Below are 14841 nucleotides of genomic sequence, written 5' to 3'. Positions count from 1 at the left end.
CTTTATGATGTCTCCATTAACTTATTTTATAAGTTAGTTCTTTAATGTAAAGAAAGATTTAATTTCTTTATTTTACAGAATGAAACTCCCTGAAGACTTAATCAATTTTCTCTCTACACTATGTACTGGGGCCTAGAAGAACAGCAGCCTAAGGAAGACCTCAGTAACACATAGTCTCTACATCTAAGGATTTCAAAAATCAAGTCAGACTGAAGGAACAAGAGCAATAACATTTCTATCCCTATAAACACTAACCCATAAAACAGGCCCCTGCAACAAGAAATGCAAACTTAATCCAAGTATAGCAGACAACTTTCTTAGTCCTGTAGCTGTTCAGAAGGTTTTTTGGAGCTCAGAGGAAAAAATAACAAGACACAAAGTGCACAGTCTTGCATCTAAAACAAACCCACTGCAGTCCTACAGTACCAGAGCAGAGCACTTCTGCCAGCCTAACGCTTTAAAAATTCAAAAGTCAAATTATCACAAAGCATGAGAATATGTTAAAATAGCATTTGGAAGAAAAAGTAAGCCAACCCAGCTGAGTTATTTTTACACTCTTTCTGGATTTGAGACTTTTATGTACATTTGGATCACATTTCAAATCTATTTGTGCGATGACTAAAAACTTAGTCAGATCAAAGCAGTATAATTGAAATCACTTGCGATTATTTAACTGCATGCATTTAAACTTATTAAAAACATAGAGGACCAATTATACAAGACCAGCCACTACCTTCTGCCTTGGCTACTGAAAAGTAGACAAAAGCAGCACTTGTTTCCATCTTGATCTATTTTACTGCCTTTCTTTTTGCTTTGCTGTAGTAGTCAGAGCCCAGCAGCAGGGCTACCAGCAGCATCAGTGCAAGGGAGATCATCTTCTGCAGCTGGATGGCTTTAGTAATATCAGCTGTGTGCTGTCCCTTATAAGCTGGTAAAAGCATGTTTCTCAATGTGAGAAGAAAGTGTTTTTTTCAGGTCTGGGTGGGATTGTTTTAATTAACCAGAGGGGAGAGGAGCAGATGAATTCATGTCACTTGAAGCTTTTGCATGTCTTGCTTCAGCAGATGAGATAAATCAAGATCTCTCATACTATTTGTGCACATGGCTGTATGTTGTTTTCCATACCAAGTACAGGTTTAATAGAAAGGAATCACAGAGACTGATAATGCAGCATTTTGTGAATGGTAAGATCTTCATTAACCCTGAGTAGGGAAAAGAAAGGGAAAAAAGGGAAAAACAAAAACAAAACAAAAAAACCCAACAACTAGCTAATGCTTAAGTAACAAATGCCACCAAGTGCTCATTTTCTGAACAACTCTTTCCAGCTGAACCAAAGAGAAATGTTCTTTACAACCACAACCCTCAGGAAACAAACTCACAAAATCTTCCCATTTACTGTTACTTATCCACAGGCAGAGCAATTATCATCTGGCTAGATTACAGCCTGCAGAAGATAATGTCTCAATACTAAGAAAGAATTATCTCAGTGCTTCAAAATCCAGTCAGAGAAGACCTTGCTATATAAGGTAATGTGGCATGATTTAAGCTTGATATTGTTATTTCTGTCACTGTCATATCAAGCTCCTGGCTGACAGCTGTTTGAACATGAGAAATATCAAGCCAGCTTTTGTTTTAAGTTGTGCTGTACCTCATTTTACAGCTTTGTGAAAAACTGTACGTATGCCCTCTGCTTGGTAATTGTAAAGCCCTGTAGCTGTATTCTGACAACACACACATAGAAGATGGTAGAAAAAATAAAGAACAAAAGTTTATGGAGCAGTCTTATTAAAAATATCTAAGTTAAGATACTTGATAAAACTTTTTGATTATAACAACTATTTCATATCCTCTCCCTTTTTCTTCCTCTGTTTTATTTTTGGCTAGAGTTCTCTGATGACAGTTTTGGAACAAATCAGAACCCACTCCGGGAGTCTGCCTAGAAGCACTGCATTTCTGCAGGATTCAGCTATACTTCATAGAAGGTGGAGTATCAAAGCAACCAGAGTGGCATTACATTTCCTGCTCTCTGACAGCAAGGATAAAGTAAGGGAGATAAATATATACTTGAAAGAAAACGATTTTGTAAGAAAGGCAAAGGCCCTAAAGCTGTAATTCTAAGTAAGATAAAGTGCCTCTGTATTAAACCTTAATTTTAATCGGAATAATGCAAGAAAGCTAAAAAGATAAGAACCTGCTACAATTATATGACGTAGGTCGATATATGAAATACAAAATAAAGCAGCAAGATTTTGTTGAACATGCAATGGAAGTGGTTAATATAGTCATTTACAACTGTAGGTTGTATGACCGTATCAAATGCAGCTTCTGCAGTTACTTTCCTCCCTGCTTGTCTATAGTCATTGATTTTTACTTTTATTTTTTCTGCTTCATTGTTTCTTTTATTTTGTTTAAAGTTATTCAAAGAATGACCCAATGAATCAAGGTACAAACACTGCATCCCTTGTGTTTCTTTATAAAGAATAACAGTCACATCTGATTTGCAGAGCAAACAGCAGCTTCTCCAGGATAATGTAAAATTGGTGATTTATTACTATTTTTTTAAGATATTTTTCTTCTTTATCTTTCTCTCTCTCTCTTTTTTTTTTTTTTTTTTTTTTTTAATTTAAAATTATAGCTAACATGTCTGGCTCGATGTCTGCGTTTTAAGATTCTTCTTAGTAAATAAAGCATACAGTTTGCTTCTATACATGTCTCATTTCCAGATTTTCTCGTCTTTGTCCCACTCCCCCAGGCTTTAGAGTACCCATCTCCATGGCAACACTTGATAAGGTTGGTGGGTGGTGTTATCACAGCAGGCTTCCACACAGAAGGTCTCAGCCATATGGATTATTTATGAACTTGCATGACAGCAGCAGACCCACTGAAATACTTCTTGGGCAAGTTTTTTTCTTCTCTCAAGCCAGTGATTCAAAGCAGGGCATCTTCACTGCAGTCAGCACCCATAAGTAATGAGCTGGGGCAAAGCATCCTAAAGGTGGTCACTCATCCATCTCCAAAAGCTGCCTTACCACTGCCTGTAAGTTTCTATTACTCCATACGAGCACTCACTGGTGTCTGCCACAAATTGTAACCTAGTTGTAAATGCCAAGCAGTGAAACTGAAAATCTGCAGCTCCTGAACAGAGTACGGTTTCAGATATCCCACAATTAAATAACTGATATGATTTACACTGCTATTGGGCGTTGCTGATGCAGATACACTGCAGTAGATTTATATTTCTGAGTTAGTTCTTGGGAAAAAAACAAAAACACAACAGCTGATTTTTTTCTAAATGCTCAGTAAATTTTGTAGCTAAAGCTGTTGCATTTAGACTGCATTCATGAAAAAAGCCCCTTCCCGCCCCCCCCCACCACCCCCCCCCCCCTTTTTATTTTTTTAAGGATCCCTATTCCTTTAAACCAACATTGTTTGTTGTTTTAACAGGAGCATTTTTCGAGCAAAGCACGTAGGGCTGTGAGGGCCTGTCAATGCATCCACTTCATCCAGTTATTTTTAGGAGTTTATCAAGCTCAGTCTTAGAACCCAATGGATTTTTTTCCAGGAAAGGAAAAGATTCTTTCAGTTCTCAAATAGGCATTCCTGGTTTGTTTTGTTTTATCATAGGTGATACTCAAGATCTAACAGGTGTGATTTCTCTTCCTAGTTGTATTTATTATGTCTACATCTGCATGTTAATTGATCGTGCTAGGCTTCCTTTATGATTAATAAGAAGTAGAAATTTTTGAGGCACAATTGATGAGATTTCTTGTCAAAACCTACTAAATATTTTTATTAATTTTACTCTAAGCATCATAAAAACCATGAAGAACTGACAGGACAGTTTGGCCAGCTCTTTTTAGTGGAAGGGTTCAGGTGCTTTAACAAAGGTTTCAGATCAGCCAGTAAAGATGTTCCAAACTTCATCCTGTTTTCCCTTCTCCCTAAGACACTACATAAATCAAAATGTTCCTGATTAGAAGAGTTTTGTGGCTTACACTGCTGAAGCTGACTGTTCATCTGAGGAGGCCTTGCAGTTATGATAATCAATTGGAAGAGACACTAAGAAAAAATGTTTGGTGTCAGGACATGATAACAGAAAAATAAAGAACATCCACAGGAGAAAAAAAAAATCAGAGAATGTAGAAACCACATTAAAAATACAACCTTGACATTAGCTTTGTCGTTCCTCTTCCTTGGGTATAGATTTGTAGCTGCTGACCGGGAGAGAAGGCCCAGATATTTAAGATATTGCTGAAGAGATTCGGCCAAGTTCACATCGTTTTCCAGATTAGATTTTCTTTCATTATCTTCATTCTGTTCCAAAATCCTGCACAGCAAAAGCAAATAAAATATCATCATAATGTACAACGTGCCTAACAAAAAAGTTGCTGTTTATACAACAAAACAATTAAATTAGTTCTATTCAGAAGTTCTGAATAACAACAACATAAAAGACACTTTAAAGTGCAACAATCACAAATATACAGAAAATTCAGTGCTTCAGAAAAAAAAAAAAAAAAAAAAAAAAAAAAAAAAAAACAGCTCAGAAAACAGGCACTACTAACAATTTACCGCATGAATCAAAGTTAATGATCCAAGAGTAAATCAAATAAATGCCTACATGGAGGCAATCACACGCAGAAGAAATTTGTCAAAAAAACTAAATAAATAAATAAATAAATAATAGGTAGAAAAGAAACAATGCATGACTAAAAAGCATCCCAATAAAAGATATGAGATGGCTTTGAGATTTCAAATATTTGCTACATGATAATGAGAATCAGCACAATTTTGGCCACATGTAATTTACAGGATATGTACGCTCCTGGACTAAGCAAGGCAGCTTTAGCAAAAAGCTTAACAAAGAAATACAGAGATGGAAAATAGCATTTCTTGTGTTATTCTCATGCACTTGGGAATCACAGAATAGCTGTGTTTCCTGACTCTTTTAGACAGGTCTCACTGATGTTTGTGAAGAAGAGCTAAAAAGGTGATTAAACAACAGCAGCGTAGAAGCTCTTACACAGGACTCAGAGTGCTGTGTGCAATGAATCTGAATTATTACCACCTCTCCTCATCTATCTCAACACCACATCAGTGATTATGATAATTTAAATGTCAACACCAGCAACTGTTTTCCTCCACATGCAAAACAGCAGAGGGAGGATTCTCATTCTGCTTCCTTGCCTGTGAACTGCATACTGTTCATAGAACAATTTGAGTTGGAAGGGACCATTAAAAGTTATCTGGTCCAACTCTTCTGCAACAAACAGGGACATCTACAGCTCCATCAGATGCTCTGAGCCCCCATAAAGTCTGATCTTGAACGTCACCAGGGTTGAGGAACCCACCACCTCTCTGGGCAGCCTGTGCCAGTGCTTGTTTTGAGGGAGATGTCAGCATATCCTGCCTATGTGCTCACACACGTTTTCAGTGAAGAACAATTCCAGGTGGAGCAGCTTTCCAGCTCCGGAAGACAAGGCATCATTTCACTCCCAACACTTCCAGGCCACAGTAAGCTCATGTCACAGTGCATATGTAGGGACACAGCTTGAAAAACTACCATCATCTCATTTTCCAGATCTTCAATATAATTATTTTACCTTATGCAAAGTAGAAGTAACATTTCCTTGAATGTCCATGCTGTATCAAATGCATGTCCTGACTAATTTCATACCGATAAATAAAATTAATGATCTAATTTGCTGTGGTAGCATTGCAACCAATAGTTCTTACAGGGTTGCTCACTTTGATTAAGAAGAAAAAAAGGCCCCTTCCTCCATCCACCAAGGGACAGATCCTAAGAGAGGAAAATTTCATTCTTCTGCTTCAGCAGGGTACTTGTGAAGCCAGGCTAAAACTGTTCTACACTTTTAGAAAGAGATGGGCAGTATGCTTTCTGCTTCAGTAGAGATGAACTAATCCAAAGAGGTTCTCATCACGAAAGGTATCCCAGTTTAAAGTACTCATCTTTCATTCATCATTTAATTCCAACATCTCCTTTCTTCGTTAACTTCGAAAAGGAAGGGAAAGTGGTAATACCAGACCAAATGCTACCCTGAGGATTTCCACTTGAGCTAATGGGAACTGAATGCTCAGATAAAAGACAATTTTTAGCTTAGCTTTTCAAACTATTATTTACACTACGTAATTGCTCTCACCAGTGCTACAGACACAAAATCTGAGATGTACATTTCCTAATTTTTGTTATGGAGGTAGGAACTGATCTCAAATTATGTTTAAATTCCATATTATATGTAATATTTTGTATCTTATACTGAAAAGTAACAATTAAAATAGAAAAGGCTAACAAAGCATTACATTTCAGTTGAAGACAACTTTAATAAAACCCTACAAATACATCTGAAAGATTTGTTAAAATCTTTGTAGTTCAGCAGTATATCACTGTTGTTCATCTTGTTAACACAGAAAGTCAAATACATTAAATAAGCTATTATGGAAACTGAATTAAAATATTTCCTTTAAGTGATACTGGAAAACATGAAAGAGAAACATCTAAAAACACCTAGTGAGTATGAGAAATGACTGCCAGTTGAGTTCTTGTGCACTCATTTGGTAGTATTGTCAGTTTTAACTTGTTCTGATAGAAAGACTGCATTCAAAGAACCATAATGTATAAAGACAATAATATAAATAATTATTTATCCGCAGAAATAATTATACAATTCCTACAATAAACAGCTCTTTGGGAGCTTCTTCGTGGACATACATGAATCTCTGCACCTCAGATATTGTTTTTCTAGAATGTTCTCTATTAATAGATACCACAATTTAGTATAAATAGATTCTCCTTTTAAAACGCTGTCAGAATCTTATTACTGACTTAATGATGGTTTTATTATAGAAATAATGCTATACCCCACTTTATTCACTGAAGCTTGTTGGAAACGTTTGTGGTTTTGCCTAATTGCACTGATGAACACAACTGACATTTATTCCCTGTGTGAGGAACGGATTTTTTTCCTGTATCTTGGATCCTCTTTTAAGAATGTTTTTGTTATTGTTGTTGTTTTAATTTAATAAGGTCCCAGGAAATGCCGTGTGCTCTCCAGCTAAGCAGCAAAGAACAAACTTTCATCTTGAAATCAAGCTCCCCATTTCAGGGCTTTTTTAAGATGAAATCCATGTCTTCTATCAGATTTCATTTGCAGTAATTTAGCCTAAGTCAATTTACCTTTCAAGTGTCTGGGTCTGTCTCTTTGCTCTCACTAACTCTGTGGGGATTAATGACTCATTAATATGACTTCATATTGTCTTATTACACACTTTACCCTTAATTAAAGGTCTTCGTGCCATAATGTTTCTTTGATAATCAGATACCTACACTAAGTTTCTTTTTAAACTATTTAATTATCATCTGATAATCCTTTAGGAAACACACATGTGCAATGGGCTTAAAGCAAATTTTATTAGAAACTACAAGAAGACAGGGAAAAAGTTCCTACTGTTCTCTGACCTACAGAATGCATTGCAAATGGACAACCAGAAAAATCAATTAACGTTTTAAACTGTTGGTACATAAGATAATGCTTTCAGAGGCACAGCTTGGTAACTTCAGAAAATCTATCCACAGTGGGAACTGCTGTAAGTGGAACACATTTGGAAGTCTGATGTACCTGAAGTGTCAGTACACAAAATGTTTGTTTTTCAAGTATATCCCTAGCTAAAAATACAAAACAGCTCAAACCTGATTCCAACAGGAACTCCTAGAAGTGATAATCTTTTCCTAATCCAGAACCTACATTGTTTTTCATGTTTTCTTATACATCTTATTTTTGTGCAACTATAAATTGAGAAAACTGCAGAATATAGATTTGACTTTGCAGAAATCTGGCCTGTTTTATCTTAATCTCATGAATAAATGTTCTAGATGTTATATATAAAAATATCTTACAAGCTTCTATCTTACTGTGCTGCTGAAGTGCATGATATTGTGATTTTAAGATCTGTTTTTGTTTCTTTTGCATTAAATAGATTGGAATATGTGCAAAGCACAGGGTCAGATTATGAATTAAATAAAGATAGTGGCAAAACAAAGCTGAATCTGTTGGATGTTTTCTCTTGTAGTGTTACTATTTCAATTAAAAGAATAATTTATTACAGAGAGTGTTTCTTATTCTTTGCTGTATACGAAGATCCAACAAACAATATCTTGCCCATGACGGTTAGCACTTCAAGCTTTGTTCCACTGTGAAGAAAGTTTTCCAGCAAAGGGTAGTTTCTATCGATTTCACTGATTTTGGTATTGCATTTCATAGGATCACATAGGAGAAATCCAAATTCTCAATTTTTTTACACTTAAAACCTTATGTACTTCAAATTTCCTTCTTGGGGATAATGCAATTGACTTGCTCTTGAAAACTGCAGAGATAGAACAGGCAAGAGCTTATTTATATGTGTATGAAGAAGTATATATTTATGCATGAATTTATATGTATACGAAGATGATATAATTACATGCTAAACATTCATATCACTCTACAGTTACTGATGCTGTGTCTCTTGCCTCCAATAATCACAAGGAAATTGCTTTCCATAGTGTAAAGAATACATGTACGTATCAACTTTTTCTGCCATAGGATCTTCTGTGAATCTCTTCCTGGACAGATTTTGCAAATGAAGCAAACTATCCACTGACCACAAATTGGTTACAACTGTGTATTAGAAAAACGCACATTTGACATTATTATTAGTTAGCTAGAATCTCATTCAATTCCTTGTTTTGCTTAGATTTAATTGTCTTATTCCAGAACAAGATGCTTCCTGTGAAAGAGCTGCTGTAAAGGTCTGCCTTTGGAAGCCAGTCTTAAGTACAGCTGGCTGAACTGAGACTAGCCAGTGCATGAATGGACAGAAGACCTGATGTTTGGATTTCTGACACCTAAACTAACAATAGAAGACCTTAATATTTTCTTAACCTGATGATAACTAGAAGAAAAGGGCTGAGAGTTTTAATCCCTTCTATCCACTATTTTCCTACCAATTTCAAGTGCAGCCGTACAACTGTTATTTGTCACACACAGAGAAGTTTTAGCAATGCATTTAAGTCAGCTTCAATTTCCCATCATTTGTGAAGACTCCTCAAAGTCTACCGTGCAAAAATACCATAGACGACTTACCTTCCTGTATCAGAGGCTTCAGATGCAAAGATGTCAGGGCGTCTGTTGTGGACTTTGTGGATGTTTGAGAGTTCCTGACCAATGACATGCTGTGTATAGTCATCTTGCCAGGTAAAACCTGAAAAAAGAGAAACAAACAGAAAAAAGAAAGTCACTGTTTTGTAACTTGAAAGTCTGACAACTGTATGTCCTATATAAACAATATATATATATATAAAGCAGCTTTTAAGTTGAACGTGAATCCAAGATTAAACTACAGACACCTCTCTCCTGTAAGAAATTTTGTATATCAAGCTTTTCCTAGCATAATAGAAAGACAGAAGATAACACAATGAGATTTTGAAAGGCTTTATTTTTATATAACTCTAGCTACTTACAATTTTTTATGTATAAAAAAGAGTTCTTTGGGGATAGCTATTGAAAAGAGATATTTCAGTGGTTGGCCATTAAAAGACAAAGCATCTTAATTCTGAATGCTAGTATCCATCCAATAGTTGCTTCCCAGAGGTGATTTGTTCACTTCTCCCTCATACACACCACAATGACCCTTCTAAGCTCTCTCCACTAAACTACACTTTTAGACTACTAAGGAGGTAGTATTGAAGTGGAAAAAAATGTTTTGAGTTTTAATATAAAACACGTGGAGGTCAGTTTATTTTATCTTTATATTAAATGTTGTGACAAAGAACTTTACAACAAGGGGGAAGTGCAACTGTGAAGGCAAATTCCAGTAATTACTCATTAATTACATGCACTGCCAATCTCATGGTAATTATACTTAGAATAATGATATAATTATAAACATAATTGTTATCCGATTTGTAGATTTTAGATGTTACAGTAATACTTTAGTTCATAGAACTTACCCGTAATTATCTGTAATTATCTAATAACTAAATATTGCATAATCACAGTGAATTTCTTTTATACCATGCACAATAGAACACCACAAAACCCCCAGATGAATATCGATAAAGCTCCAGATATGGTGATCTTGCTAATATCTTCCTAAAAAAAGCCACTTAAAGAAAAATCTGCCCTAGCTGCAGATGGGAAAGGATGTATCTGCTTCTTAGAACCAGCCTCGGAAGCAGGTTCAGTTCCTACTGCAGGCACACACTGTAAATTTCTGCTCCACTCGCAGTCAACAACAGATGTGTGCACACTCAGGACCATCAGTCCCAGCACAACCTGGAACTCTACCACCTCACTTCTTGGATGAGAGCTATACCCAGTGAGCTCTTCAAAAAGCATTGTATTCTTGAGAGTCTTATGGGGTATGAAGGTTGAGTTTATTGTCTGTTTACATAAGTCTGGATTTTACAAAGAAGTTTAAATAGGAGGTTCGTTCATTCTGCCAAAGCAGACGGTTCTGAGCATGCAGAAGTATAAATAACTTTAACATTTATCAAATTTTTAGCTTCAGTAGGAGATGCATAAAGTTGATGTAGGATTAGACAGGTCTAAGGAGTATTCAGACTGTGCTGCTGTCTGGGATTTAGGCAAATTTTAGAGGAGAAAACTCCTAGTTTTGGAAAAAAAATATATAGATTAACGTCTTTTTCATCAAATAATGAAAATAAACAGTCTAGCACCCATGTAAATATGCATGGGCTTCCACAAACAAAAAAACCTCTTTGACGCCTCTTATTAAATAAAAGTGTTTCCTGAGTTTATTGAGAAAAAATTCACCTGACATCATGGTAGATGTTAATGGCTACAGTAGATGATTCCACACCCCTGGGAGAAGGAAGAAACTTCGAGATACTTTTAGATCTGATTCATCCTTTTCAAATGCAAATCTCACCTTTTCACATGTGCTGTAGAAGATGGACTCAAATCAGTCTAAGGCTGCTCAGAACAAGTTCTTATGTGAATACACAAAAATGAATCACAAAGCACCTATGATTATTTTGGTGTAGTGGTACTGAAGTTATTTCTGCAGTGTGGTTTATACATATGTGTGTAAGTTTACTTCTCTGTTTTCTAGCATTCCACATCTTTAGTGGTTCTACAAATTCATGTGGAAGAACTGTGATAACATTCAAGTTTAGAAGTGCAAGAAAGAAGTTTGAGTAAAATACACATTAATATCAAGAATTAGCATAGCTATAAAACTACTAATTTATGAACTGTGCTTCCAAAATCACTGCAATTTCCCTTTCCAACCCCACTCCAACCAACACTGGCCCTATTAAATGCTAACAATTATTCAGTAATTACTATAAACTTTGAAGAAAAACACACAGAATCTCTCTCAAGAGTTTTGTTCAAATTAAAGCATGAAAGAGTTCATCTCTGCAGCATCTCCATAAAGACAGGAAATTAATCTCTTTCAATCCCAAGCAACATATTTGGGAGCAGACAGAGGTGTCATTAGTTAGGTATGTCTTTATGCCTCCATAAGGCTGCTTTTGTTAAAAAGAAAAACAAACCATTCCAATCCCAGGACTTAATGGCTTATTTCATTCAATTGCATGTATTTTCTTTCTCCTGCTGCACAATTTTAAGATACAGTATTTAACACTGAAAAAATAAATAAATAAATAAGTGAAAGAAAAGAGCAAATAAGTGAAAGAAAAACAGAGTATTTATTACAGAGCTTAAGAAAGTAAAACTAAGGGAATACGCTTTCTCAGATGTATCTCCCAGCATTTCTAACTCAGATAAGAGGTAGAACGCATGGATGAAAATGCAAATTTTATCTAGTTCCAGGAAATCTCCCCACTGCAATTAGTTAGCATTGCTGTTGCTTATGTAACTGCCTCCAGAGCTGCAATGTGCTCAAAGCCAACCTTACACCAATTATTTCCCAGCATTGTTTCAGTTTCAAAAAAAAACAAAAACAATCTCTCCCACACACTGAGCTCAACAGAATAGCACATTCAAGAACTCTAACACCACGCTGACAGCTGCAATCAGAATTAAAGTTGAGAAGGAGCGTATGACGCCGGATGGTGATTTCCTGTTCCCTTTGTCTCCCATGTCACACCTAGCACCAGCGTCCCACTCTCCACCCAATTACAGCGATTTGCCTCCGCTGGCTGAGCAGGATCACAGTCTGCTCTTGTACATACATTACTTCCATGTCAGTAGCAGGGAGCTGCACAGGGACACCCAGCCTGTGGAGTTCTTTGCTACTGCAGGTCTGCCCAGAGCTCACGCTTCCCAGCCCTGAGTTCCCATCAACAGGCAACTCCAATGCATGAACAGAAGGAGGCTGATGGACAGCGAAGCAGTACGGACAAAAAGAATTGCTCTCGGCTGAACAGCACTGGGTTGTGAGTCGTCATGAAAAAAACAACAACCAGAGGTGCAAGCCTTCCCTACAAGAAGTAATGCTTCACCTTAGTGACAGTCAAAATGCTAATTATTGCTTTGGGTTTTAAATTAAAGATCAGAGTCACAGAATTATAGAAAAGATGGGGTTGGAAGGGACATTAAAGAGCATCAAGGTCCAACCTCCTGCCATATGCAGGGTTACCCACCACTAGGGCAACCAGGCACCAGACCAGGTTACTCAGGACCCCATCCAATCTGGCCTTGAAACCCCTCTAGGGATGGGGTATCAACAGCATCTCTGGACACACAGTGAAAATTTTCCCCTGACATCCAATCTAAATCTTCCCTCTTTCAGTTTAAAACCATTCCCCCGATCCATCCATGTAAAAAGTCAGTCTCCCTCCCGTTTATATGCTCCTTTTATGCATTGGAATCACTGAAGCTTCCAGTAGAAGAAGCTCAGGTCTCTCAGCCTGCCTGTGTTGGAGAAGTGCTCCAGCCCTATGATGGAACTCCACAACCTCAACCTATGTGAAAAGGGAGCACGTAGAGGCTGCAAAGGCAACCCCCATATCAAAGCCAGTTCAGTTACTCCAGATAAGGCTGGGTTTTATTATTATTATTATCAGGGCTTTCCCCGGATCTTTTCTTTCATCTATAAAATTAATTATTATAATTACTTACAAGAAGAAAAAAAATAATAACAAAATTGGTACTTTCTAGGTTCCCATTAAGTTCAACACAATTCCATTTGTTAATTGAAATCATATTGAAAGTGAGCAGTGTTAGACAGTGAAGAAACAGCTTTCACAAATGCACACTGGCAAAGAAAATCTTACGTTCTGTCTCCAAAAGTAGAATCAAAGATGATTTCACATCAACTTCATTTTTAACTTGCTTCATTGGTTTTGTCACACAAAATTATTTTAAAACAATCAGCATCCAAATATGTCTTTTCTTTTCTTGGCTGTTCAATTTTTCTATGTATTGGCAGCCTTTAGTTTGTTTCGGACTCTGTTTTTCATCTTACAGAAATCTGATGCCTTTGCAGATATGTCTGACCGCATCTTTTATGCATGCAAATTAATGAGCAACTGTTGAAATCTTCTGCTTCTTCTCCCTCTTAATTTTCTCTAACTCATAATCATTGGCACAATTTTTATACCTTTGAATGCCCAGGCAGGAAAACTACAGCTTTTAACTTTGCAATGGCTTTGTGGTGTACATCAGCAGAGCCCAAATTAAGTTCTTTGCAACACTAACTGTTCTCAGTGCCTGGGGATTTGGCTGTGCACACCCTCCCCAGCAGGCTGAGAAGGATGCTTAGGCTTCACAGGGATCTGTGGGCACTTTCACTGAGACCTGTGTGTGACAGCCTAATGCAGGGCCCTTCCTGCTCTTTTACCACTTGAAATCCAAAATGATTAGTTCTGCATCAATATTTCGGCAACAAAATGATTTTTACATATCAAGTCCATTCAAAGTGACAGGAGATTATTTTATATTAGCAGAAACCTATATACTCAAATGTGGTTCTTCTTTGTCGGGAAAATCCCCATATAAAAATGCCAAATAACCTTCAAGTATTCACACTTGAAGCCATAACATATTACTATTTTTCAGTTGTGACGTTATTTTTTTTCCCACTTTTTGGTTTTATTATCCATTTTGTCCCTGTACAGTCTACAATAAAACAGGTTTTTCACTGATCTACCTGCAACTGCTTCTTCATTTCAGCCAGGAAACTCTCAGTTGTGGAACTCAGAGAGTTTTGTCCCCCATGCCATGTGTTGCCTTCCTGAGCTGTCATAATGCCTGCAGAACTGGGAATGATTGGCTTTCTTCCCTAACTTTCACAACAGACAGGTCAACATACAGACACGGCTTTCTGCAGGTTCCACATCCTTCACAGTTGCTGCACTTCTTTGCATCCCACACCTCTGTTTTCAGATTTCAGGAACAGGCCCAGTATGGTCCACTTTTCAGTATTATGATGAAATTGTGTCTTTAATGCTGTGTGCATATCAAAACAAATTTTTTCAATTAGTGTTTTTTCTACCTAAGAACATAGCCAAAAGATAAAATCTTGATGTTTCCCGTTACAGAAAACTAGAACATCTTCCAAGAGCAATTTTGTAAAACAACTGACAATGCAGGTTTAATGGCAAAAATAATGATGGAGAAGTTAAATCCACCTCTGCGCTGTAAAGGTCACTGCTAGCTTTCAGTATGAACTGGTGTGCCACAGCACTTAACTCCCCTGTATCTATGGTATCTATGGCTTGGCGTATTTGTTTATTTTGAACTCTGTGACTGAGGATGGGTTCTGTGAAAGCAGGAGAAAATATGGCAGCACAGTTTTATGTTACACTTCCATGAGAACTTGCTCTAACTATTTTGTCTTGCTCTGGTCTAACAC

General features: G+C 36.8%; 1 protein-coding gene across 4 annotated transcripts in view; it reads right to left on the bottom strand.

Moving 5' to 3' along the window:
• PTPRN2 (protein tyrosine phosphatase receptor type N2) overlaps positions 1-14841 on the bottom strand; it is a 608667-nt gene that overhangs the window by 396190 nt on the left and 197636 nt on the right. For all 4 annotated transcript variants that reach the window (XM_032442979.2, XM_015852813.3, XM_032442980.2 and 1 more), the window contains exons 4-5: positions 9141-9258; positions 4165-4327 (exon numbers count right to left, since the gene is read on the bottom strand). In XM_032442979.2, coding sequence (XP_032298870.1) covers positions 4165-4327; positions 9141-9258 — 281 coding nt within the window. The remainder of the gene's footprint in view (positions 1-4164; positions 4328-9140; positions 9259-14841) is intronic.

Source organism: Coturnix japonica, chromosome 2 (assembly GCF_054131305.1).
Source record: "Coturnix japonica strain WE chromosome 2, WE-NBRP24, whole genome shotgun sequence".
Taxonomy (NCBI): Eukaryota; Metazoa; Chordata; class Aves; order Galliformes; family Phasianidae; genus Coturnix; species Coturnix japonica.
This window is presented reverse-complemented; position numbering and strand designations above follow the sequence as displayed.